The following is a 27,155-nucleotide window of genomic DNA, read 5'->3' as shown; positions in this document are numbered from 1 at the left end:
ATGGATCAAAGATCTAAACATAAGACCTGAAACAATTAAGTACATAGAAGAAGACATAGGTACTCAACTCAGGGACCTGGGTTTTAAAGAGCATTTTATGAATTTGACTCCAATGGCAAGAGAAGTGAAGGCAAAAATTAATGAATGGGACTACATCAGACTAAGAAGTTTTTGCTCAGCAAGAGAAACTGATAACAAAATAAACAGAAAGCCAACTAAATGGGAAATGATTTTTTCAAACGACAGCTCAGATAAGGGCCTAATATCCAAAATATACAAAGAACTCATAAAACTCAACAACAAACAAACAAACAATCCAATAAAAAAAATGGGAAGAGGATATGAATAGACACTTCTCCCAGGAAGAAATACAAATGGCCAACAGATATATGAAAAGATGCTCATCTTCTTTAGCTATTAGAGAAATGCAAATCAAAACGGCAATGAGATACCACCTCACACCTGTTCGATTAGCTGTTATTAGCAAGTCAGGTAACAGCAAATGTTGGAGAGGCTGTGGAGAAAAAGAAACCCTCATACACTGTTGGTGGGAATGTAAAGTAGTACAACCATTATGGAAGAAAGTATGGTGGTTCCTCAAAAAACTGAAAATAGAACTACCTTATGACCCAGCAATCCCTCTACTGGGTATATATCCCAAAAACTCAGAAACATTGATACGTAAAGACACATGCAGCCCCATGTTTATTGCAGCATTGTTCACAGTGGCCAGGACATGGAAACAACCAAAAAGCCCATCAATAGATGACTGGATAAAGAAGATGTGGCACATATACACTATGGAATACTACTCAGCCATAAGAAATGATGACATCAGAACATTTACAGCAAAATGGTGGGATCTTGATAACATGATACGAAGCGAAATAAGTAAATCAGAAAAAAACAGGAACTGTATTATTCCATATGTAGGTGGGACATAATAGTGAAACTAAGAGACATTGATAAGAGTGTGGTGGTTACGGGTGGGAGGGGGGAATGGGAGAGGGATAGGGGGTGGGGAGGGGCACAAAGAAAACAAGATAGAAGGTGACAGAGGACAATCTGACTTTGGGTGGTGGGTATGCAACATAATTGAACGACAAGATAACCTGGACTTGTTATCTTTGAATATATGTATCCTGATTTATTGATGTCACCCCATTAAAAAAAATAAAATTAAAAAAAAAAAAAAAGTTCTTTTCTTTTAATTGAGAGGAGGGGAGATAGTGAGAGACTACCACATAGGCTGGACCAGGATCTACTGGGGAACCCTGTTCTGAGGCTGATGCTTAAATCAACTGAGCTATTTTTAGTGCCTGAGGCTGATGTACTCAGACTAACTGAGCTATCCTCAGCAACTGGAGCCAACCAACACTTGAAACAACTGAACCAGATAATTATGTGGCTTTCCCTTCCACTGGCTGTGGAAGGGAAAGAGGGAGAAAAGGGGGAGAGAAAGGGGGAGAAAAACAGATGGTTGATTCTCTTCTGTGTCCTGACCAAGAATCAAACCTGGGATGTCCATACACTGGGCCAATACTCTATTCACTAAGCCAAATGGCCAAGACTGCTATAAAAAGTATGATGTCATTCTGATTTCCACTCATCTCTATGTGACTTGTTTGTATGTGTTATTTTGTTTTATATACCTTCCACAAAGCTTTTAAAATTATTTTAAATCCGTGATGTTCTTAAATTTTAAAATGATTTCTCTTTAGAGTGGTTTTTCATTTATTATGTGGCTACTTGGGGAGCCATTTCAGTCTAGACTAGAGACTTGTATCCTCTGGTATAGAAATTTTTTCATAATATTTCTTTGATAATTTCCTTCATGACTTTTCTATTTGCAACAGTTTTCTAGTGTCATAATATAATACACAACAAACCATCTTAAAACTCAGTGTCTCAAACGATAACCAGTTATGATTGCTCTGGATCCTACCAGTCAGCTAGGCTGCTCCACTGCTCTTGGTTGCATTTGTTTATGTTTTTAAATTTTTTAATTGAATTTATTGGGGTGATATTGGTTAATAAAATTATACAGGTTTCAGGTGCACATTTCTATAATACATCATCTGTATATTGCATTGTGTGTTCATCACCCCAAGTCAAGTCTCCCTCCATCACCATCTATCCTCCCCTCTATCCTCCTCCACTCCCCACCCCTTTTCCCTCCTGCAATCTCCTGCTGTCTGTGTCGATAAGTTTATTTTTTTTCTTTTGATTGCATTTGTTTATAATTTTTTTCTGGTCTTGGTGGGTATCACACACAGATCTGTGGTAGGCTGGACACTAGCTGAATTAAAATGGCACTGGGACACAGGTATGCAAAGTACAGCATAGGGAATATAGTCAATAATATTGTAATAACTAGATAGGGTGTCAGATGGGTACTAGATTTATCAGGATGATCACTTCGTAAGTTGTACCAATGTCTAATCACTATGTTGTACACCTGAAGTAAAATATTGTATGTCAACTGTAATTGAGAAATTAAAATTTTAAAAAGAGAAATAATAAAATGGCACTGGGAAGTATGGGCTCCTATTCCATGAGTCTCATCCTCTAGCACAGCAGTTCTCAACCTGTGGGTCGCAACCCACAGGTTGAGAACCGCTGCTCTAGCAGGAGAGCTTGGGCATGTTCTCATGATAACCACAGAGGTTTAGGACAGGAAGAAGAAATGTATTCTAAGCCTCTGTGTCAAATTTTCTACTGCCCCATTGGCCAAACTAACTCATGCAGCCAAGTCCACAGTATGTGTCAGAGGTACCACCAAAGGGCATGGATACGTACTCAGGAGTGGAACCCCTCAGTCAGATCCTGAGTATGCTGAACTGTGAGGCAGGTGATGTCAGGTGATCAGGACAAAATACCCACAAATGTAAAAACCTGAATTTCTTTAATTAAAAATTTATTTCCTATTTTACTTTTAAAAATTGAAAAGTAAAAACTAATAAAAATATATTCTTCAATCCAGAAGATCTTTTAACATTATTCTTAGCTAATTTCAGTCTAATCAAACCCTAATTCCAGGCTTAACTAAACCTCCTGATTTTCAAAGTTCACCTAAAACTATGACTAACAATATCAACTCCAATCTCCTTTCTCCAAACACTATTTCTCCACTAATTTCCAGGGTGGGGGGAACACTTTACATTTCCACACAAAGGCAAATGCAAAGTCTTCTTTCTTCTTGGTATTTATTTCATTTCTGCCAACCTTGTTCATGATTAGGTTTACTTTTGGTCCTGACTCCTTTTGGAATTCATATGAAAAGATGTAATATTTACAGAGTCACTTAAAATCACTGTCCCCCTCACTCTTTCTTTGATCAAGAGCAGTTGGTTGATTCACATACTTCTAAAACACTGCTTCCCACCTAGGGGCGATTGTGGCTCCCAGGGAACACTCAGCAATGTCTACAGACATTTTTCGCTATCTAGTGGGAATAGGCCAAGGATGCAGCAATCCTACAATGCAAAGGACAATGCTTCCCCACCCCAACTGAGAATAATCTGGCCCCAAATGTCAAATGTGCCAACTTTGAGAAATCCTGCTCAGAAGCTCTCATTCTAAGTCCTGCAAATAGCTCACCAATCAAGCAAAACCTGCCTTCAGCTCAAGATCACTCTCTGACCTACTGCGTTCCCAGGCCCTGTGTCCACCTTGACCATTGAGACCTTGCCTTCTTGCCAGCAATGCTAAGATATACTGGTCCTCCTGACATCTAACATGTAATCGTTGCCTCCTATCCAGTTCCAAAATTCTCTGACTTGTTTCTCATCAAGGGGAAAATGGGGAGACTTTAACCCTGGTTTTCTGAACTTGGTTCTCTCTACAGACTGATCTCCAACCTATCCTGACTAAACTTAGTCACCTCTCTACATCCCAGGGTGACAATATGGCTTGACACCGCACATAAGAGCAGCCTTTAAAAGACCTTCTCTGTTGGTCCAGGATATCACATGGCCAGCGTGATCAAAAACCTGATCACTTCCGTGGCAGATGTGGCAAACAATGACCCTGTGGTTGAAAACAAGTTGACAGTCATCTTCTTGGAGAACTACAGAGTGTCTCTTGCTGAAAAAGTCAGTCCAGTCACAGATCTGACAGAGCGAATTTCCACTGCAGGCATTTAAGCCTCCAGGACAGCAATATGAAGTTCATGTTGAATGGAGCCAATGCAGAAATGGCAGAGGAAGAAAACCTGTTCACCTTCGGCCTGAGACGATGCCGCTGCTTTGGACAAGAAAGGGTACAAGGCAAGAGAATATTAAGAGGCACTCTCAGAGCTGAAGCTTTCCATTGATCAAATTGACAATGGCCTCTACTCTCCCAAGCAGTCTGACCTCTTCAAAGACTTAATCAACATGCTATTTTATCATGACAGGTTTAAAGTGTTTGCAGACTATGAAGCGTATGTCAAGTGTCAAGAAAAAGTCAGTCAGCTGTACATGAATCCAAAGGCCTGGAACACAATGGAACTCAAAAACACAGTTGCCTCGGGGAAATTCTCCCATCATCCAACAAGTAGGGAATATGCCAGGGACAGCTGGAACATGGAGCCTTCAGATCTAAAGACGTCCCTATCCAATGAATCTAGCAATGAGGTGTACAAGGTCAATGGGATAGTTGTAAAATGTGTCTAGAAAAAAAAAATAGCTTCTTATTGGACTTGAACATTTTTGCAACATTCTTTGATTTTATTTCGTTTTGTTAGCTAATAATCCAGTTAAGTACCTCTGGGAATTTGGAGGGGAAAATGTATGTAACAGTATTAGGGCTAAAAATAAAATATCAATTTCCGGGGGGGGGGTGCTGAGGGGGGTCTTCTCCTGTCTAACTCTAGACTCCTGGCATTTAATCTTTTCTTTCTGTAGTCACCTTAGGGGCTGCTGCCTATCTGTAGAACAGCCCCTTATAGGCTTTAAGAGCTCATAACATGGTCACTGAAGGAATACATGAACCAATAACCTTCAGGCTTGAGTTACAAAAAACATACATTTAGATTGACCTAATTCTGAGCTCTTTCATTCAGTCAATAAAATATTTATTAAAGTACCATGTTAGACATTGGGGGGGGAGGGTCAAAGAAACAAAAAAAAAAAAATTCATGGTCCCTACCCTAAATAGCTTAAAGCTGAATACATGTCAGGTATGTAAATAAATAATTCATAGTTAAACTGAATACAATCAGATTATCCCTATCCTATATCTTAGAAAGAGAAAAATACTTTCTCAGAACTGACTGAAATAACAGTCTCAAAATAAGAGTATACAAAATGAATGAATGAGCAAATAAACAAACAGATGGATAAATGAGAAACCAAATACCAAATGAGTAAAGCTTTGGGGGGGGGGGGGTCTTAGGCAAGGGAAACATCATGTAGATAAGATGATGCCATTATTCTACTCCATCTCCTTTCACTTTCCTTAAATGTCATCCTCACTATCCATGCTCATTGGTTTAGTTTGTATAACAAATTACCCTAGTGGTAGAATAATTCTATAACACAATCCATGCTTTTAAAAAACAACCTTTGTTTCTCAGCTTTCTAGATGATGGAGCTCCCAAATTCATCGAGCCCACCAGTCTGTGCACTGAGGAGCCAGGTACTGGGCCAGAATACACGGCACGGCCTCTCCGTATGTTTAGGGCCGGCATCCATCTAATTGGTCAGTGTATGCGCTTTCTTGGTTGTTAAATAGTTTTAATGACATATTTAATCGGTAATTCTTTCCATTTTAGAAATCAGGCAGGGTTTCCTTCTACTCTAAAAGTATAAAAATACCAGTTACCAGTTGAGCCAGCACAAACGATCACCTGGTTGGCCTGATTTTATTTCTGTATCACACCTGAACTCATCATGACAACTGACACTGCAGCTGCACTGAGATACCTGATGCTGCAACTGAGATGATCTCCACTCCCCATGAGATGGAGTCACGCAGCTTTAGGTTCGAACCCCAGCTCCACTGGGGTTCTGTCCACATGACCTTAAACAAGATGTTCATCTGTTTTAAGGCTATAGTGTGTATGAGACTTCAACCACATGCAAATGTAGAAAAGAAGACCTACCTTGTAGGTTTGCTGTGAGAATTGATAAGGAGATGATAAATCTGTAAGACTAGCATATTCTAGGTGCTCAAGGAATACTAGCATTCCCTGGAAACTAATATGAATTTACTGAGCAAAATTATCTCAACTCTTTTCTCTCTAATTTTCTTTAGCTCCCTCCACTTTACCAACTCCTTGTTCTTTCATTTATTCAAAGTTACAAGGAGCACAGACCACTGCCTCTCCCCAAACATCGCCCAAACACATTTGGAACCCATAGTAAAAAGTAGAAGTTATGGTTTAAAATCGGCCTTTACTTTGAAAACACACTGCTTTGCCTTTGTTTTCAAGTGTTTCCACCTAACCCTGTTTCTGATAATGTTCTAACACTCAGGAAAGAGCCATGGCTTGGAATCAGGCATCATGGATTCCAAATCCAACTATGTTGCTCACTTACTTAGTCCAGTTACTAAGTTGGTCCAGTTACTAAGTTTCTCTGGGTCTTTATGTCCGGCAAACTAATACAAGTGTGGCAATGAGCACAGTGCCTAGCTCATAATAGATGCTCTAAAACTGTTTTAATATTTCTCAGCACTGAGGCTGCTAACCAAACCTCTGTACTCAGTTAATAATTGCTCTCAAAGCTATCGTCCAAAAAGACATAGTCCAATGCTATGTACCATTAGTATGCCCTGTTCCACAGTTATTTGTTTAGTTATTCAACAAATTTCTGAGTGCCTTATATATGCTAGGCATAAAATAATAACATTTGTACAGCACTTTAAAAGATAAATACGCCAAGGTTTCAGGCCTGGAGGAGTTCAGGGTCCAGTGGGAAGGCAAACATGCAAACAAATAATTACCACACAGTATTCGAAGTGCTAAAAACAGAGGTGTGTGCAAGGTGCAGGGGGGCACAGAAGATACAGATCAGGGAAAGCTGCTGGAATGAGACTGGAAGGATGAACAGGGGCTTCATTGAGCACCCAAGGGAAAGATGGGGATTCCAGGGGGAGCAATAGTAGAAAGTCTACGATGCCAGCTGGCAACACCATGCTGTTCTACGGCTGGAAGATGCTGTTGCAGAGGACCAGTGGAAAATGAGGCAGGTAGGAAGGAGCCAAATCACAAGAGACTCCAAATAATATGCCAACAAATTTCCACTCGATTCTTTAAGCACTAGAGAGATACTGATCTCTCAGTTAGAAAGTAACAATCCCCTAATGGCAGAGGAAGGAATGAGTTGGAAGAGCTTATACTGGAAGTGGTGATACTGAATGGCTGTAAGTGGGAAGGAAGAGTCAAGGATGCTCTAGAGTTTCTAGCTTAGATGGATGGTACACTGTAGTTCCACTAACACCAAAGAGTCATACCAGAGGCAGAGCAGAACTGTGGTAAAGTAATAAACGTTTCAACTTTAATATCTCCACTGAGGGGGGATGTCAATAGGCCACCGGGAATAACATGTCTAGAGTACAGGAGAGAGGACTAAATCAGAGATATATATTCAGGGTAGATATTAAGAGCAATAATTTTTTAAACCAAAGAATATACTTTTATTTTTTTAATCATTTTTTAATTTTTTTCCATTATAGTTTCATACAATATTATATTAGTTTCAGGCAGACAACCCCGTGATTAGGCATTATAAAACTTACTAAGTCTCGTACCCGTCTGACATATATAGTTATTATACTATTACTGACTACATTCCCTGTGCTGTACTCTACATCCCCCTGACAATTCTATAACAACCAATTTGTATTCCTTAATCCCGTCACTGTTTTCACTCATCACCCAAACTCCCTTCCATCTGGCAACTGTCAAAAAGGAACATACTTTTTTAAAGAAATATAATTTGTTTGGACTTCTCTCCCATCTTCAATTGAAAAGATAAAAAATTAAAAATCTTTACTTACTATCCATATATTAAATTGTAACATATATTAAATTGTAACAGAAACAGAAACATATTTAATGAAAAGTATAAACTCTTACCAAGGATAAGTATTTTATATTCATTTATTTATTGGTTTTCTTAAGAAGTCTATTTCACAGCAAAAAAATACAGCACTCTTTATCTTCTGAATAAACAGCACATTTAATTTCCTGAGTAAACATTACTCATACTTGACACTGAACAGAGTCCAAAGTCACTGAAGGAGTTAAGAAATTTCTAAAATCCCAGGAGCAATAAATCTCACCGAGAGATTCTAGTCAAGAGCTTATTGTAAAGGACTAAAAGTCAATGTCATACCAAAATTTTAAATAACATCATGCATCCCTCTATTTAATAAATTATTTCAAAATCAGGTCACAATTGACAGACACACTATCTCGGGCAGTCAAGAGAGAGTAGATAAGCAGGGAAAATTTCCTTTTCTCTACTGAAGCATGTCCACCAACTGTCATATCTGGAAAACAGCCAAAATGAGGACTTTATTTGCAAAAAGAAGACTCTTGAAATATTAGCAAAATATGTGCTGTATAAATGCAGAATGCAAAGAATTCTTTTAAGATTCACACACGGATGCATGTTTGGAAATAACCTTTCTAAGGCATAGATTAAAAGCACCAGTCCATCCTTGTAATGAGCTCTAAAAGCCAAAGGTAGAGCCCCCCTGGAATCCCTGGGGATAAACTTGACCCTCTTCTTCCAAGGTTGTGACCATCTCTCCGGGGTAAGGTTCCCTTTCACGCTTTCAAGACAGATATCTGACCTCATAGATATTTACCAGAATTAGCCACATAAATTACCTTGAGAAAACCATCATCAACCCATGTCTCTTTAAGTTTCTTTTGGTTACGTTTCCCAACCTTGCTATTCCTCTTTACCATAGAGAGTTTCAAGTTTCCAAGCCACAGGGTTTACTAACGAGCGCTGACACAGCTGAGTCAGTCGCTGAGGAAAAACAGCAAAACTGTTAAGGAGGCAATCAGAGAGTGAAGGAAGGGAACTTAGAAATGTTAACTAGAGAGGAAGCAGAAAAGCCTTGGGCTTTGTCTAAATCTTTATGAACTTGTACCACTAGTCTGATGTTCTCAATTCAGATAGGGCCCATAGTCAACTAAGGGTTATCAAGGATTTTCTAAATGAGCTTCTCACTAATCTAAAATAAATAAATATTCAAAAAAAAAAAAAAAGGAAGGGTAGACATCTGAATAATGTTTACAGCCAATACAGTGAAAAAAGAAGGGTGGGCATTCATTTTGAGTGACTTTAATATTGAAAACACCCCAGCAATTATAATATTGCTACTAACACCATAGTCACCTTGGATTAAGTGCTCAGTTGTATCACACAGTATTTTGGTTCTTTAAAGTCAGCGAAGCGGCCTGGCCGGTCGGCCTGGCGTGCAGGAGTCCTGGGTTCGATTCCCGGCCAGGGCACACAGAGAAGCGCCCATTTGCTTCTCCACCCCTCCCCCTCTCCTTCCTCTCTGTCTCTCTCTTCCCCTCCCACAGCCAAGGCTCCATTGGAGCAAAAGTTGGCCCGGGCGCTGAGGATGGCTCTGTGGCCTCTGCCTCAGGCACTAGAATGGCTCTGACTGCCACAGAGCATCGTCCCCTGGTGGGCATGCCTAATGTATCCCGGTCGAGCGCATGTGGGAGACTGTCTGACTGCCTCCCGTTTCCAAATTCGGAAAAATTAAAAAAAATAAAGTCAGCAAAGCAAAACAAAAAGGAAGTAGGAATGGTCAAGGGAAAAATGACTTATGGTTTGGGTGTTCCCTCATGAAGTTCACAAAATAGTCAAGGTAATAAATATTTTCCCACATGTCCCCTTCCTGAGATTTTGTCCCCCCAGCGCAACTATGAGATTGGGCCCAAAGCAATCAAGCAGCCCCTAATATATGCTACAGGATCCAGTCCCCACCGACCCTTGCTGTCTTGATTCCTGGTTTTTCCAACTCCTGGCAGTTCAACTTTTCCTCAACTTTATGAGATCTATCTTGTCCTAAAAACAAAACAAAACAAACAAAAAAAAAACCATTTCCCTGTAAAGAGTGAGCAAGCAAGCAAGACTTCCACAGAGCATCACTTTAGACATGAACCTTGTACTCTTTTCCTCGATTCCTTTCTATCAGAAAAACAACACATGGATTACATTTCTGAGAACACAGCACCTGCCAATCCCTTTGGAAGGATTTTGAAGGCAATGGGGAATGGGCTGACAGACACTGTGCGGTCCCTTGTTCTGCTAATGACGACCACAACTGCAAAGCTTAAGCACCATTTCTATGAAAGCTGAGGGGTTCCATAAAACTAGAAAGCAAGACACAAAAAGAAATACTATGAGAAGGTCATATGTTATCATTAGAGGTGCCGATGATGAAAACAAAAGGTAAGAAGGTAAGAAAAGAGGAGGAACCGTGCCCTCTGTAGATCCTCAGACTGTATGCCGTACAGAAAGCACAGTGTCTAAATCCAAGCCCGTTTCATTCCCTTCCTAGGTAGTAAAACCAAAAGTTTTGTAATCTTTCCATTGAGCTTGTTTTCCTGGACGTAGAAAAGGATGGCAGCAACTGACCGCGCTGCCTGCTGCTCATTTCTTCTCCAGTGTAGCCTGAAAAGCCGAATGGTCTTTGAAAGTACAGGATATAACTTCCATGGATTATATTTACAGTGCTCCCAAACCATGTTTTCCCAATTTTTGCAAATAAAAAGGGCATTTTAAGCTATATCTGGGGTATAAAAAGGGACACAGGGGTAGGGAGTGAAGGAATTATATTCAGTGGGACACTTGAATCCATGTAAACACAATAAATTAAAATTAATAAAAATTAAAATAAAAAGAGCTTCCTGGACATTACTTTGTTTGGATTTGTTTCTAGAAATTATTCTTAGTAGTAACTTAAAGTCTGGGAGATTCCCAGTATAAATTACTGTCCTGGTTCATTTGGACCAATAATGATTTTTATAAGACTTGTGCAGATTTGCCATATTTTAAAATACACTTGGGTGAGTTCCTGACATAATGTTTTTGTGACATTTTAAAAATCAGAGTGGGAATATCATATAACTAGAAAAACCTATTGCTGAAAACCTTCTCTCTATCAAATTCTGCACACTCAACCCCCTCTGTGAGTGACAGTTACTATCTCAGGGCTTTTATTACTTCTTCCTTTGCACTATCATCATCTTACGGAAATTCTGGAGAAGTCACTTCGCTGACAATTATGATAAAGACTTTCGGCTAAACAGCAAAAAACTATATAAAGATTTCCTGTCTTTCAGTCAATCTAGGGGCCTACTACACGTCCACGACAATGGGCATGAAAGAAAAAGCTCATTCTAAAAAATGCAAAGTGCTGACCAGCCTATCAAATGACCATAATGTCTTCCCCAAAATGCAAGGAGAAAGTATCCAGAAGAACTGCCCCACAATCCCCAATCTTTGGTCCTAATCTCCATGCCACCTAGAATACTTAATTGCCCAACACAAGGATGCGGGCATGGCTGGCTTGGAGAAATGATTCTTCACCATCATCATCATCATCACCATTAGATAAATATAAGAGAATATTACTCTCCTCTTCTACTTCCTCTTTCACTCTCTGTTCCTTTCTATTTCCCTCCTCTTCCTGAGCAATTCCATCCCTAGGTCCACTAAGTAAGGCAGAGAAAGGTGGGCATCCACACTGGAGGGAAGTGTGAAGAGATAGAGGCCAAGCCAGGGCAGGACAGTGCCCAGATTGGGGGCAGCTGAGTGTGGGGTGTCAGAGCTTAAGCAAGTGGGAGAGGGCATCCCCACAGAGGGGTGAATGACATGAGAGAGACAGAGCCCAAGGAGGGTGACAAGGGTATCCACCTGGTGGTGGCAGAGGAGAACATCCAGTCGTGGAGTATCAGAGTCCAAAAAGGGTGAAGAGGGCAGCCACATTCACGGGCGACCCAGGGCAGGGGGTTAGACCGCAAGCAGAATAATAAGGGCATCCCTCTGGAGATGGACTCGGGCCGAAGTGGTCAAAGACAGAAAAGCGCAACAGTGTGTCTGTGAAGGAGGTTTGTCCTGTTGCTCAGAAGGCTCTCTTGAATCACCTGCTTATGACAGTGTCTGTCAGGCTTCATATACAATTACTGTTTCCCCTTTGTAATAGCTATTTTGTGGAGAGGTACATTTAAACTATTTGAATATCCCATTCTTTATTTTTAGTTGTGATATTAAACTGCCCCAGACTCTGCCAGTCCAGGCCACTTCTGGACGGCTTCGCAGAGTCGTTCTCTGGGTGTCTCCTTGCCTTTGGTGTCTTTCTCAGCCTCGGTCCTAGATCAGTCATTTCTTCAAGAAACCATTGTTCCTTTTCTTGAAAAATGGAAATTAAAGGCACATTTTTGGGTACTAGTTTGAGTATTAGTGAAAACAATATATTCACACACAAAAATACACACATTTATATCTCTATATCTGTATTTATTGAAAACAATGATTCGTATAACTCCAGTCCAACTCCACAGGTAGAGTTCACTTTAATTTCTCCATTTCTGTATTTGTCATTTCCTTCTCCAATAGAGAAAAACTTGAGTTCTGTTGTCATAGGTACATATATTTAGCGCTTGATAAATGCTGTATGTAACCAATCCTGTCCACTTCCGTAGCTTCCTCCGTGTCGATATCTTCCTTATGCCACCCACGCTTTGACAGCGTGTCAGGCTGAAATGCCCTTCCCCCATATTGCCATCCTGGTAAGCTATTCATCTCAGAAGATTCAAGAATCACCTCCTCTCTGAAGTTTCCCCTGACTATCCTCCCAGATAGAATTAAGGGTGTCTCCTTCTCACTTCTTGTGTTCCTGTAACATATGCCATATATCACAATATATTTTTTAATTTATTGGGGTGACATTGGTTAATAAGTATCAGGTGTACAGTTCTATAATATACATCATCTGTATATTGCACTGTGTGTTCACCCCCTCAACTCAAATCTCCTTCCTATGTCACAGTGTATCATAACTCTTTGTTGACAATGTCTATCCAATTATTCTATAAGTATTGGGTGGTAGGTATAGATGATCTGATTCAATTTTAGAATCCACAAGGTACTCAATAATGCTTGTTAAAATAAACAGTAATCATTCTTTGTTATCACTGTTCTTAGGTTACCTAGAAAAATCCTGACTGGCTTTGGTTAGTTGGATAGTAGTTGGTACACTGATTAGCAAGTTTTGGTCTTACTACACAGCATGAAACATAGCAGTGAAAAAACTTGTAGAAAATAGTTTTTTACCATTGTTCCTAGTCCTTCTATCCACCTTCAAAGTGACAGACCACTCTGGTCGCTAGCCAAAGCAAGCCAACTGGAAGCAGCTCTTTCCTGGGCTACGCCACTGCAGGCACTGACATGCCAACGAGTGTCTCTGCATAATCCCACTGCTCCCCTAAACACATGCCCACTCACTCTCATGGCTCCCAACTAGCAGTAAAATAGCTATACAAACCGGGGATAATTCTGTAAGTCAGTACAGCAGTTTTTCAGAACATTCAAAACCAGATACTATATTTAGTATATTTATATGATACATAAAACATTTCAGATGCAGATTAGTGACTAGAGGTATCAAACACAGACTCAAAGTGGCTAAATAGTAATTAAGGCAAAAGAAAGAAAACTTGGATATGAAAGAATGTTAATTGGGATCCAGGGGTCAGAACTTCAAATGCCTCCCTTGTAAAGTGAAACATAAGTTTATAGAATAATCCAGATACTGAAGTCAACTTGCAATATGAATTTTTTTAAATAGCAAGAAAATGCATTTAAAAGAATTTGACTCTCAAGCCATATTATATATCAAAGCTTGTATACAATTACATGTAAGGAATAACCTCTGGAAACAGGCAAACAACATGCTGTATGCTGACATCTAAGATGGGTATATAACAGACACCCAATCAAAAGACTAAGTAGCAAAATGAAAAGGCTTTTCCAGCACCAGTGCAATGTTATCCCACTTCTCATGCCTCCAATAAGAAGGAAGAATAAATGACCACCTTCATCCAACTCCCTCCCGCAAATCTGGCAAAATCTACTCCGTCAGCTCTACTACAAGAGTTCCAAAATGTTACTGTTTCAGCCTACAGTTTTGTTTCCTCTTTATTTTTTTATTTTAAACACATTTACCAATCCATCATTCTGCAGTATGAATTAACTGTCAGCTACCACAAGTAGTTTTTGGTGGTGGCGGAAAACTGGAAAGAAACAGACTGAGTCCATGAGGAATAAACAATGAGGGGGGCAGGAAGCTAGAGATGATAACAGCAAACTCTGTGAACTCAACGGTAAAGGAGATGTTCTTAATCTGCTCCTCACTACATAGCCCATTCCAGCTCTCTCTTCACACAAAAAATGCTTCCCTGTAGGAGAGGGGCAGTTGGCACAAAAATGAGAGCCAAGGTAAACTTGTAGTGATCAGAATGGAGAAGGGCTTTCTTTCTAGAAAAAGATTTGGGCGGGAAGAGTCAAAGGAAACATGGTGTGGGGACTAAATTATCAAGCAGGCAGAAAGAAATGAGGTTGGCTGTTTATGCTCACATCTATCACTCAAGATTTGATAGGATTTGACCAAAGAATGGTGACAAGTCTAGGCCGATTGTTTCAGTTCGCTTAACTAGAAGTAATGAACCACTCTAAATAAAGCTGCCCTCACAACACAATGGAACCCAAATCACTCCACAGCCCAGCTGAATCCAAGTTCGATGTTCAGACAGATTCATGAAGACAGCCTATAAAATGAATCCCACAATTTCAATCCTCGCCCAGGTTTAACACAAATGGGAGCGATCACTCGCTCTGTGTACTGATGGGAAGGAAGATAACGGGATTCTAAGAAGTGTTCCTGTAGCTGTGTCACACAGGAAAATTCACTGGTTTGTACCTGGCGTTGTGCCTCCGCCTGCCATATGGTTTACAGGACCGTGCCATCACACACAGAAGAGAGAGCTGGGACACAGGTGAATCATCTGTGTAAATTCCTGATCTTTCAAATAGAAAGTATTCTCTTGTATCAACATATGATGAATAACCAAAATTTGTCATATTTTAATTAACTAAAACTCTGCTGCAATATGTTCAAAATGGAAACCAAAGGCAGACTAAAATGCATTAAATGTTAAATACCTTCAGGTTCTGAAGGTTGAAATCAGTCTTTTTTTAATCCTTGATCTGAACGATAGCTTCCATTTCTAGTTCAATACTTAGAAAGAATGTTCTAAAACAGGATCCTTGAATTTTCCAAAATTACCTCAAATGCATAATTAAGTAAACTATTTCAGCATGTAGCTGAACTAATCAAATTGTGTTTACTATCACCTGAGAAGTTAAATTGCTCAAGTCAGTAGACACACTACTGACTTGTGCATAAATGTCAGTGAAGACCTGCTCTACCCTCCATCAATTGTGAGAAACCAATGAGACACATGAGATATTGGGCCACGTAAGAAACGGACAAGATGTGTAGTAGTCACTGGCTGGTTGTCCTAATTCCCTGCTACACATCAGCCCCACCGTTTTGAAGAGGGAGCTGAAAACCCTGCTTAGTAGAGAACGAGGTCAATACCAAATTCCCTGTCCTCTCTCCCTACTCCCTATCACGCAGCTGGCACCGTTCACGCTGGCAGACACAGCTCCCTGAACATAATGGTGCAATCACCCTTTCAAACATCATTACTATCTAAAATAGATAACCCACTTGCAAGTTGACTATTTTTATAGATACAACATTTTCATGCAGTTTAACTGCTCTATTTGTGATTTATTCCATTTAACCAATGCAGTTACCCTGGAAGTGAGTATCTTATATCAGAGTCCCAATAACCACAATTATCCAAATAGTTGTGAAAATTACAATGCTTATGAGTTGCCTTTTACCTCTTTTTACCCATCAACAAAAACTTCATGAACCAAATTCTGAATTTGGGAAAAATGTGTAAACTCTCTGGTTTATGTCTTTGGTGACCAGAAGGTTATTGTTCCTCCACTTACTGATCTAGTTTTCCACATAGGGAACTTGAGAATTGAATTCATTGTATTTAACAAGAATTTACTAAATACACTTTATATGGTGCTCAGCTCTTTGAGGCCTTAAGAAAATCAAGTAAATTTGAGGCATTAACACACTTTTCATTGCTTTATTAAAATACAAATAACTCTTAATTTAGACACACTAAAAATAATTTAATGTACATTTTAAATGGGTATTATTTTTATTTGGATCAAGAGACAGCTGCAGCAAAGGAAGAGACTTGAAGGGGTTTTACAGCTGTCTCATGAAAGATACGTTAAATAAAACAAAATTTCACATGTATTATGGACGACGAAAAAGGAGGGAGGCAACTCAGTTTCAGTACTCTGATGAGCTCAGAGTCCTTCAGGACAAAAGGCGGTGGGTGGGTGGGTGGGGGTAACTGAAAACAAACACACATAAAAACAATAAAATTGTATATACTTGTCCTGGGAAAATGCTAATGTGCTTTCCAGCTAAGTTTGAAAACAAGAAGGGAGGTGAACAAGTGCACTGCTGTGGCAGCTAATGTAACCTTGAGCTCTGACAGAGTGACAGGAAAAACTGTGGATGGTTTTAGACCACAAGAGAATTTCCTGTGACATTGAACACTGCCAAGAATCTGCATCTTCCCAATTTCTATTTTCCTTCTATCTTCCCTAGTGAGAATCATTTCCAAATCAGAAAGGATAAACAAATAATGTTAGGAGATTACTGAAGCTCCAAACAGGCAGAGATTGTGAGAGATGGCTGGTTCAAATGAGTGTAAGTATCCAGACCCAGAAAAATTAGATGCATCCATATTAGGCATCATCAACAGTTCACTACCAAGCTATAATAAAGTAGCCTAATGTGGGTGGAATTTGTAGACTTACTACTAAAGGAGTAGATCAAAGGAATGCCATAAACAGATTATAGCATGAATTTCATGAATTTAGAAAAGTAGTGGGTAAAACACTCCATAATACTCTCACAGGTATACTGGAAAGAAGTAGCTGATAGTTCTATTAAGTGGCTTTAGTGTTGGTAGAAATACCATGCGAAAAGATTGCTACTTTTGAATTTATACTAAGCTGAAGAGAGGTTCTTTAGAGATATATCATGGTGTATCAAATTCCAGTTAGAGAAAACATGCTTATTAAGTCTACAGATAATGCAGAGGAGAGGAGTGAATACGCTGGAAGATAGAATCAAACAAGTCACCAAGATCTAGACAGATTATAAATACAGGTGGTCTTGGGGTTACGACAGTCTCAACAGATGACATTTCAAGTTAACAATGCTCACTCACATAAAAACTTTAAAAAATTGAGACGTGTTTCAGCTTAGACACAAACGTCATACTTACAGACTACGTGGGCAAGCTAGTTTGGTTGCGCACAGTGAAAGAATACATAATATTCTTTTTCTTTGGCTTGTGTTTTTATGTTCTAAATTATGATTTTACAACTGTGTTAGAATAGATAAGTGACTTAGGCTAGTGTATGTTTCAACTCACACCAAAATTTGGGTTACATCACTGTTGTACGAACAGAACTATGTCATAACCCAAGGACCCTCTGTACAGGCTAAAACAAGCAAATATAATAGGAATAATTTAACTTTAAGCAACACTTTTATAAGTACCAGATAGGGGAACCATGGCTCCACAAGTCATCGAAAAAGAAAAATACCTGGAAGTTTTGAGTATCTGCTCATTGTGAACCAATGCCATTGTACAGCTTAGAGAAACTTGACCTGTATTAAGGTAGGTCGCAGATCAATGATAATAATGTGATAATTTCATTGTATCCTGTTTTAAGTAGCTGCTGTTTTATTTTTGTTTGCATAATCTATATTCATTGTAGAATACTGGAAAATATATATAAGCAAGAAGAAAATGATGATTGCCCATGGTTCCGCCACTCAAAGATGAATATAATTTACATTTTGGTGTTTATCATTCCAGACTTCTTCTTTTTTTTTGTATTTTTCTGAAGCTGGAAACGGGGAGGCAGTCAGACAGACTCCCGCATGCACCCGGGATCCACCTGGCACGCCCACCAGGGGGGACACTCTGCCCATCCGGGGCATCACTCTGTTGAGACCAGAGCCACTCTAGCGCCTGGGGCAGAGGCCAAGGAGCCATCCCCAGCGCCCGGGCCATCTTTTGCTCCAATGGAGCCTCAGCTGTGGGAGGGGAAGAGAGAGAGAGGAGAGAGGAAGGAGGGGGGAGGGGTGGAGAAGCAGATGGGCGCCTCTCCTGTGTGCCCTGGCTGGGAATCGAACCCGGGACTTCCGCACGCCAGGCCGACGCTCTACCACTGAGCCAACCGACCAGGGCCCGTTCCAGACTTCTTAATGCACATTATAAATTGGTATTAGTGTGGTATCACACACACTTATTTTTCTTAAAAAAAATAGTATCATACTATGAATGCTATTTTGTGACCTGTTTTTTGTTTTTATTTTTTAATTCAACAGCACATCAAGTCTTGGTATATACACCGGTCAAATGACAGCTGGTGCACGGTGTTCCTTTCTGCTCATGCCACTTTAAGAGTCATTGCAAAAGTTGAGAATATACAAAGAAGGAAAAATAGAGCAAAGTATGAAAATCTAAGTTCACTTAACCTGTAATGCCACATGACAAAAGTTGATGGAAATAATGGTAGTTCCATGAAAAAAAAAAAACATAAATTAATAAGAAAATAATACAGTTAAATGCATGTATCTGAAGAATTGTCCTGGTAGATAGATGAACTACTTTATATTGGCCAAACTAATACCAATTGCTGGAAATTAAAGGAAGGTGGATTTCAACTCAATAAAAAGAATTTTTAAAAATAATTAAAGCTGTCAAAAATGGAATGGATCCAGTTAGTGGAGCATTTAACAAGGCCAGAGTAACTAACTGGCAAAGGATGTTAGAGGTAATTTCTCTAGGTGAGACATTGAATTAAAAGGCCTCATTCTATCTGAAGATTGTGATTCCTTTTTTTTTTTTTTTAATCTACTGATTTAGAGAGAGGATAGAGAAAGGTGGGGGCAGGAGCAGGAAGCATCAACGCATAGTAGTTGCTTCTCATATGTGCTCTGACTGAGTAAGCCCAGGGCTTGGAACCGGCGACCCCAGCCTTCCAGGTCGATGCTCTATCCACTGCGAACCACAGGTCAGGTGATTCTGTGACTCTGATAGAAAACTTACTATAGAAATTTAGTCCCAGTCCAATATGAAGTAAGTCCATAGCCATTAAGGTCGTAAGAAGTAGAGTCCAAGCCCTGGCTGGTTGGCTCCGTGGTAGAGCATCAGCCTGACATATGGAAGTCCTGGGTTTGATTCCCAGTCAGGGCACACAGGAGAATCACTCATCTGCTTCTCCACCCCTCCCCCTCTTGCTTCTCTCTCTCTCTCTCTCTCTCTCTCTCTCTCTCTCTCTCTTCTCTTCCCCTCCTGCAGCCAAGGCTCGATTAGAGCAAGTTGGCCCCGGATGCCGAGGATGGCTCCATGACCTCCGCCTCAGGCGCTTAAAAAAAATGGTTCTGGTTGCAACAGAGCAAGGGCCCCAGATGGGCAGAGCATCACCCCTAGAGGGCTTGACAGGTGGATGCCGGTCGGGGAGCATGCAAGAGTCTCTTTCTGCCTACCCTCCTCTCACTAAAAAAATAAGTAAAAAAAAAAAAAAAAAAAGAAGTAGAGTCCAGTGCTTTAGAGATGCATGAGAAATTATAACACTAATGCTGATCACCAATGTGCTAAATGCTTTGCATTCATTGCTTAACACCTCGTTTAATACTTGCAACCTGTATGGTAGGTACCATTACTATTCCCATTTTATAGAGGAAGACAGTGAGGCTTTGAAAAATTTTTATATTTATTCAAGGTCATTCCTTTGCTGAAAATTGCAGTATCAGCCATGTACACCTGATTCCCCATAACATAGCCACTGCTCACTTAGTAGGTAGTATGTAAGCAAAAGCTTCTTCACAAAAATTCTTAACTAGTGATTCCTCAAAGGGCAGACACGAGACCTTCTTTTTCATTGAAAAAAAATTAAGGATTTTTAAATTAAATTATTCATAGCAAAAAAGAGATTCAGCTTAGACTATCTCAACCATATACCTTAAACTTTTGAGAATAAAACAGTCAATGAATAAGACATAAGTTGTGGGTAGAACAAATCTGAATCACAAAGGTTCACATCTTTGTCAGTAGAAATTACGTGACCTTGGGCAAGTAAGTTCTTCATCTTCCTATCTCATTGGTTCTTCATCTTAGAAATGAGGATTGACCATTTAAGGTTCACATAGAATTGAATATGATGTTACATGTAAGCATTTAACACAGGACCTAACAGTTATTATACAACGTAAGTAATAAATGAGGAGGGGAGACCTATTCCACAATGCATTTTAAAATATTTTAAAATTTTGAAGTGTCATCAGATTTGAAGGGGGAAAGACCACATTATATTTTCCATTGTCCATTAATACATTTCTGTTGGCAATCATTTATGAAATAAAGTGACAACTAAACAAACTGTTCCTTCTCTTAGGAATTTCATTCCATGCAAATAATCATCCAAAAAATATGATTTAAACTCCCATTTTCTTCAAAGACATTGCTTTAGTTGTTTATTCAGTGTGAAATAGACAAATGCAAGCTTAAAGGTTATTGGTTTGATTTTTACAACTTAGTTCCCACGATTCCAATGAACACATGCTTTTTAGTTTCCTTGTTTTCTATGTGCATTTTTGTAGGGCTACTTCTGCTACCTCTGATAAAACCAGCACAAGAGAAAAACATCTCATTCAAGAAGTACACTGTGGGTCATGATTTTGATTATTTAATGTTTTTATTCCTAAAATTTGATCTTTTTTTAAATGGCACAACTGAGAAAGAATATAATTGATATTTGCCTATCATAAAGATAGGCTTTTAAAAATAATATTTATCTCAATGAAATTAACTGAAGTTGTTCCTGTTCTCAAAGAATTCTTTAATGTTATTCCAAAGGAATTTATTATTTTTAGAAACCTCTTTCAACACATGGGTTTTAGCCATAATCATTTTTATAACTGAAATAATAATGCTGGCAAACATTTAATTTAGCTGCAACTTAAAACTGTAACCAGATAAACTGCTTTTGTATAAGTTACCTATGAATAAGGGTAATTACTAGAGTTTTAGTCTGAAATATGTACATATTGTCTACTTGTGTATGCAAGTAAAAAGTACTTAACAAGGGAGTACACACAAGTGCTTTTAAGACCCACTGGAAAAAAAAAACTGCCCTATAAATATTCATTGTTCTGAAGTGAACTGTCATTTCAGTAAAATGTCACTGTCAACAAATATAGATGAATCCCAGCAATTATTTCCAACTAAATTCATTTCACTGCGATACAATGAAATGTTTTCATTTACCCTATTAGGTAGGACTGGAATTAACTACATCATCTGACCACTACAACATTATGAAAACTGTGTAAAGAACACAATGTTATCATCCAAAAGTTTGTTATTAAGCACTTGGTAAGAGTAGCACAGAACAGCTTTGTAAAACCATGAAAATCACTTGGGCTTTTAAAAAAATTTTTACAAGTACAGCTGAAATGCCTAAGAGAGTTTTAGGGTGAAGACATGAGTAACGCCTCCCAAAATATCTAGGATAAAAGGACAAGCTATGATTTTAGAAACTAAAGAGCTTTCCTTGAATTTTATCTAGTGAATATTCTTCAGGCTTCCTCTCTCTCAATTTTTCATTTGTTCATCAATTGAACTTTTAAGTTAACAGTCTTTGAAATATGCAATTCAACCCTGCTATTTCTAAGGTACTGCTTGCTGAATACAGAGCTTGATATATACAATATATGTAATTTTAAAATATTATCTTAGAAAGATTTTCCAAGCAGTATTAGTCTCACCTGCAACATCTTCACATTAAAAGGCCTCTACCACATTCCAAATATAGCATCCCAATCCTGCTCTGGCATCCTTTATCCTGAGATATAAAATAAGTTTTCACTCAGCTATGTCCAGGTAACTGAAAGAGCTACTGGGCTGCCTCAAGTTTTACACACACCGTGCACTGATGCCATCTCATCAGAAGGTTCACTTTCTTCGTTTTGTGGGATCATAACCCACAGGAAAGCAAATGCCTTCTGCAAGAGAAGGTAGCAACCACCAAAGGCCGTGGCTTGTGCAGGCTAATTGCATGCACCCAAGAGCTTCTCTGCCAATTTCACTTAAATAGACAAATAATAATAATAAGGCTGGGTTAGAGGCTGCATATATACTGCTCACAAAAATTAGGGGATATTTCAAAATGAATACAAAGTGATAAAATATCCCCTAATTTTTGTGAGCAGTGCATATAATAAACACTGATAGAATGCAGGTGGAACGCCGATTTTCTTCCAGCAACACGAGTAATACATGTCCAAGTTCTGCACCACAGCTCTGGGAAAAGTAGCTATTGACGCATTGGAAGGCTATTTTAAAATCACTCAAAGAATGTAAGGCGTCTATCTGACGGGGAGGCTCAAGCCTCTTCTCCATACACACTGTCAGTTTTCCTGCCTAATTTAAGAATGAATCGCCTGCAGCCAGCAGGTGCAGTTACCAAGAAGAGCAGCACGTACCCATCACAAGCATAAGGAGGTAGGCAACGCCGGAGCAGGTGCCTGTCCTTACCTTAGCAGATTAGACAGGGGCAGGGGTCCGGATCCACCGCCCAGGATCCCTCCTTTCCTGCCAGACAGGAGTTTCTCCACCAGAGCCACATTGCCAGTGCGAGCAGCCTCCAGCAGCTCCTGGTCCTTCCCCATAGTCTCTCACCGACTCCCTCGCAGAGTCCTTTCCCACTCCGGGTCCTTCTCCCCGCCCACCCCCACTCCCCCAATTCCAGGGCCCTCCCCGCCCCACCCGAAAATGCTGCCACCGGGTGCTTCGGGGGAGCGGGCGTTGGACAGTGAGGACTGAGGAGGTCGGAGCCGAGGAGGCGGAGAGCGTCCTTGCTGGAGCCGGAGCGCAGAGCACTGCCACGGCGGCGGCGGCGGCGGCCCTGGCGCCCTCGCGCTCCGGCTCGCTCGGCGGGGCGGTGAGGCGGCCCCGGCGGCCGTGGCCCGAGCCCAGGCAGGGCGGTGCGGCCGCGTGCCGAGGGCAGCGGCGGGGGCGCGGGCTGGGCAGGGCGACCCGGCGCCCGGGTCCGCCGGCGGCAGCGGTGAGGCCTGGCGCGCGGGGGGCGTGTGCGCGCGGGCAGGTGCGGCCACGGAGTCGTCCCGGGGTGGGCGGGGGGCGCGGAGGGAGGAGGCCGGGCCGCGGTGGGGGCGGGGCCTCGGCACGAGCTGCTCCCCGTGTTCGTGGGCGGGGACCCTCCCTCCTTCGGTCTCCTTGGAAGAGGTTTAACCGTGTGAGGACTGGAGTTCTGCGAGCCGCCGCCACACCTCGGGTCAGTCACGGCGCTCGAGGAAAATCCTCCAGGCAGTGCACGAGGCGGCGGTGGTGCTGGGAAGGGGCCCTTCTGCCCCATCCGCGTACAGGCAACTTGAGCCGCATTTCGCCCTAAGGCTTACCTCCACTTAGACGACGAGAGCTGCCCTCGGTGAGAATGAAGAGGTTGGTTTTATCCTAATTGCTGTGGCACTGAATAGTTTTTGACTGTATCAGTTTTTACAGGGCTTTGAGGATCTGTAGACTTGTAAAAAAAAATACCAGGGGGAAAAAAGGGCTCTCTTTGAACACAGGGGACAATATAAGTGGACATATATTAGAGACCCACTGTAATTCGCATGTAGCATCAGCAATTCACTGTTGATTTTATTAGATTCTCGCCTTGCCTGTGGTGAACATGGGTTTATTTTATTTTGAAACTTTCTATGACACCTTGTGCTTTTCCTTGCCCTTGGAATATGTTGGAATATGCTTTATACATGTACTGGGAGTAAAGGAACACAAGAGGCACTTTCAGCAACTCGGTGAACAGGCTATTATTACACTACAATATATCCATTTTGGAAATGAGGAAGTAGTTACCCAAAGGGTTAAATTTTTCATTAAGTAGTGACAGCCTCAAAACTAATTCTCTACACAGCCGAAGCACTTCCTAATATACCTTCCTGCCTCCAGGAAAAATAAAATGGACCAGCAATAATGATCACAGCCGTTAGATGTGCAGTTACTATGTTCCAGACTCTATGCTAAGTGCTTTGCGTTTGTTAGCTCAACCCTCATAACCGTCCAGTGGGATAAGTACCATTTTTATCCCTATTTTACAGATGAGGAAACTGAGTATTCCAAGATCGTGCAGGCAGAAAGTTAGCCAAGGCCCAAATGCAGGACTGCCTGCTATAAGCAGAGATTTTAAATAAATAACTGGGGAAAACATAAAGACATTTAGAGGCAAGTAACAACACAAGTTTGTTTGTTTTTTTACAGAGAGACAGAGTCAGAGAGAGGGATAGATAGGGAAAGACAGACAGGAACAGAGAGAGATGAGAAGCATCAATCTTAGTTTTTCGTTGTGACACCTTAGTTGTTCATTGACTGCCCTCTCATATGTGCCTTGACTGTGGACCTTCAGCAGACCGAGTAACCCCTTGCTTGAGCCAGCGACGTTAGCTTCAAGCTGGTGAGCTTTTTGCTCAAACCAGATGAGCCTATGCTCAAGCTGGCAACCTCGGGGTCTTGAACCTGAGTCCTACGCATCCCAGTTCGACGCTCCAACCACTGCGCTACCACCTGGTAAGGCTCACAAGTATATTTTTTAATTTTTTTTAGTGGAATTCAGTATTCTGAGATTTCATTTGAAAGGTTCACAGTATTAGGAAAAGTGTGGTTACTCATGGGAGGTTCCCCGAAGGAGGTATATTTTGAGCTAGTGTGGGGTTTTTTTTGTTTGTTTGTTTTTGTATTTTTCTGAAGCTGGAAACTGGGAGGCAGTCAGACAGACTCCCGCATGCACCGACCAGGATCCACCCAGCACGCCCACCAGGGAGCGATGCTCTGCCCATCTGGGGCGTCGCTCTGTCGCCACCAGAGCCACTCTAGCGCCTGGGGCAGAGGCCAAGGAGCCATCCCCAGCGCCCGGGCCATCTTTTGCTTCAGTGGAGCCTCAGCTGTGGGAGGGGAAGAGAGAGACAGAGAGGAAGGAGAGGGGGAGGGGTGGAGGAGCAGATGGGCGCTTCTCCTGTGTGCCCTGGCCAGGAATCGAACCCAGGACTTCCGCACGCCAGGCCGACGTTGAGCTAGTGTTTTGTTGTTGTTGTTTGTTTGTTTATTCAGTGAGAGGAGGGAAGGCAGAGAGACAGACTCCCACATGCACCCCAATGGAATCCACCCAGTAGCTCACTAGTGGGCCATGTTTTGCCCATCTCAGTTGCTCCATTGCTCAGCAACCAAACTCTTCTTGGCACCTGAGGCAGAGGCCATGGACCCATCCTCAGTGCCTGGGGCCAACTCACTCCAATCCAGCCAGGAGAAGAGAGAGAGAGAGAGAGAGAGAGAGGGAGGGAGGAAGGGGCAGGGAGGGGTGAAGAAGCAGATGGTCACTCCTTCTGTGTGCCCTGAGAGGAATTGAAGCCAGGACATTCACATGCCAGGCCGATGTTCTACCACTGAGCCAACCAGCCAGGGCCTAGTGTTGTCTTTTTTTTCTTACATTTTAGAATCCATTTTAATGATAAAATGATATTATATGTGATAATAATATGGTCCCTGACAAATGGGATTACTAGACCAGTAAAGAAGCAAGCTATTGAATGTATTTTGAAAATTGCATACAGAAATCCTCCTTCCATCTTCCTAATGTTGCCACTTAAGCACAGTTTTCCCAGAATAAACTGTAAGTATTCAGTTGATCAGAGCTAAAAATCACCACCAGTTTTCACAAGCAACATTTAATCATAGCTGAGTTAGATGTCAGAAGGCTCTTGAATCATCTTACCAGGATCAACTCCCATTGGGATAACCATTAGTAATGACTTACCTAAGAATCGGTTCCACAATTCTGGGCACTCTAGTGATACACAAAGCCAGTTTTCAACTCCAAACTCTTTGTTCCTATTTACATCATAGCTTGTTGTTGAAAAGGAAAAAGAGTCTTGGTTGCATGAGTATTAATATGCAAATTAAAAGTGAAAACATTCTGCCCTGGTTGGATAGTTCAGTTGGTATAGAGCATGGTCCCAAAGCGCAGAGGTTGCCAGTTCTGTTTGGTCACATCAGGGCACATACAGAAATGGATTGATGTCCTGTCCCTCTCTCCATCTCTCTCTAAAAATCAATAAGATAAACCTTAAAAAAAAAGTGAAAACATTCTTCCAAAAATTCAAAGAGCCCAAAAACCAGCTCCATATTTTTTAAACATCCATATCTCATTAAGGTAGTTTGTATCTGTATGTAGTGGAAAGAACCAGAAAGTTCTGGAAACCGATTAGACAGGCTACATCTCAGTTTGCACATATGTTAAATGAAGAAGTTGTGTTTGATGGTCTCCACTGGCCTTTCCAGCCCTAATGTTCTATGCCTATGATGAAACATGGTCTTCATCCATTAAGTCATATGCATAATTGAAGCTATAAATCAACCATGGGATAGATTTGAGATCAATTTCTATTATTTTTAATTACAAAAATAAAACTATATTATCTATCCTCCAGGTTTTTCTAATTGAATATTTTTGTCAATATCTATCTTTGCTATTCTCAATGGACAGTATTAATAGTTGTAAATGTATATTGTATACCAGGAATGATATTAGATCTTTTTCTCATTATTTATATATATGTATGTGTGTGTGTGTGTGTGTATATATATTTATATGTATGTATTTATATGTATATGTATATATACATATATATATCATTGTGTATCTATTATACATTATATATTACTGTATTATATACATACACACCAGTTAGGACTAAACGAGACAGATAAATAATTGTTCCTGGTACATAATAGCATAATATGCATTATATTTATATATGCATGATGCATATTACATGTAACAATATGATATCTACATCATAGGTAGATATTATAATTCCTGAAGAACTTCTGAATCCCTTATTTTAAATGATGATGCACACAGACCTAATTGTGTGTA

The 27,155-nt window shown here is 40.6% G+C and overlaps 1 protein-coding gene across 5 annotated transcripts in view; it reads right to left on the bottom strand.

Annotated features, from left to right (window-relative positions):
* The window catches only part of ANKS1B (ankyrin repeat and sterile alpha motif domain containing 1B), a 1,043,795-nt gene extending 1,020,563 nt beyond the window's left edge, over positions 1-23,232 (bottom strand). For 4 of the 5 annotated variants that reach the window (XM_066357179.1, XM_066357202.1, XM_066357198.1 and 1 more), the window contains exon 1: positions 22,742-23,231. In XM_066357179.1, coding sequence (XP_066213276.1) covers positions 22,742-22,875 — 134 coding nt within the window. In that variant the 5' untranslated portion in view covers positions 22,876-23,231. Of the gene's footprint in view, positions 1-22,741 lie in introns of all 5 variants that reach the window. The other variant, XM_066357188.1, reaches the window with a different exon arrangement.
* Positions 23,233-27,155: the final 3,923 nt, after the last annotated feature.

This window comes from Saccopteryx leptura, chromosome 1, assembly GCF_036850995.1.
Source record: "Saccopteryx leptura isolate mSacLep1 chromosome 1, mSacLep1_pri_phased_curated, whole genome shotgun sequence".
In the NCBI taxonomy this organism is placed as follows: Eukaryota; Metazoa; Chordata; class Mammalia; order Chiroptera; family Emballonuridae; genus Saccopteryx; species Saccopteryx leptura.
Note: the sequence above shows the minus strand (reverse complement) of the source record. Positions and strands in the feature narration are given on the sequence as shown.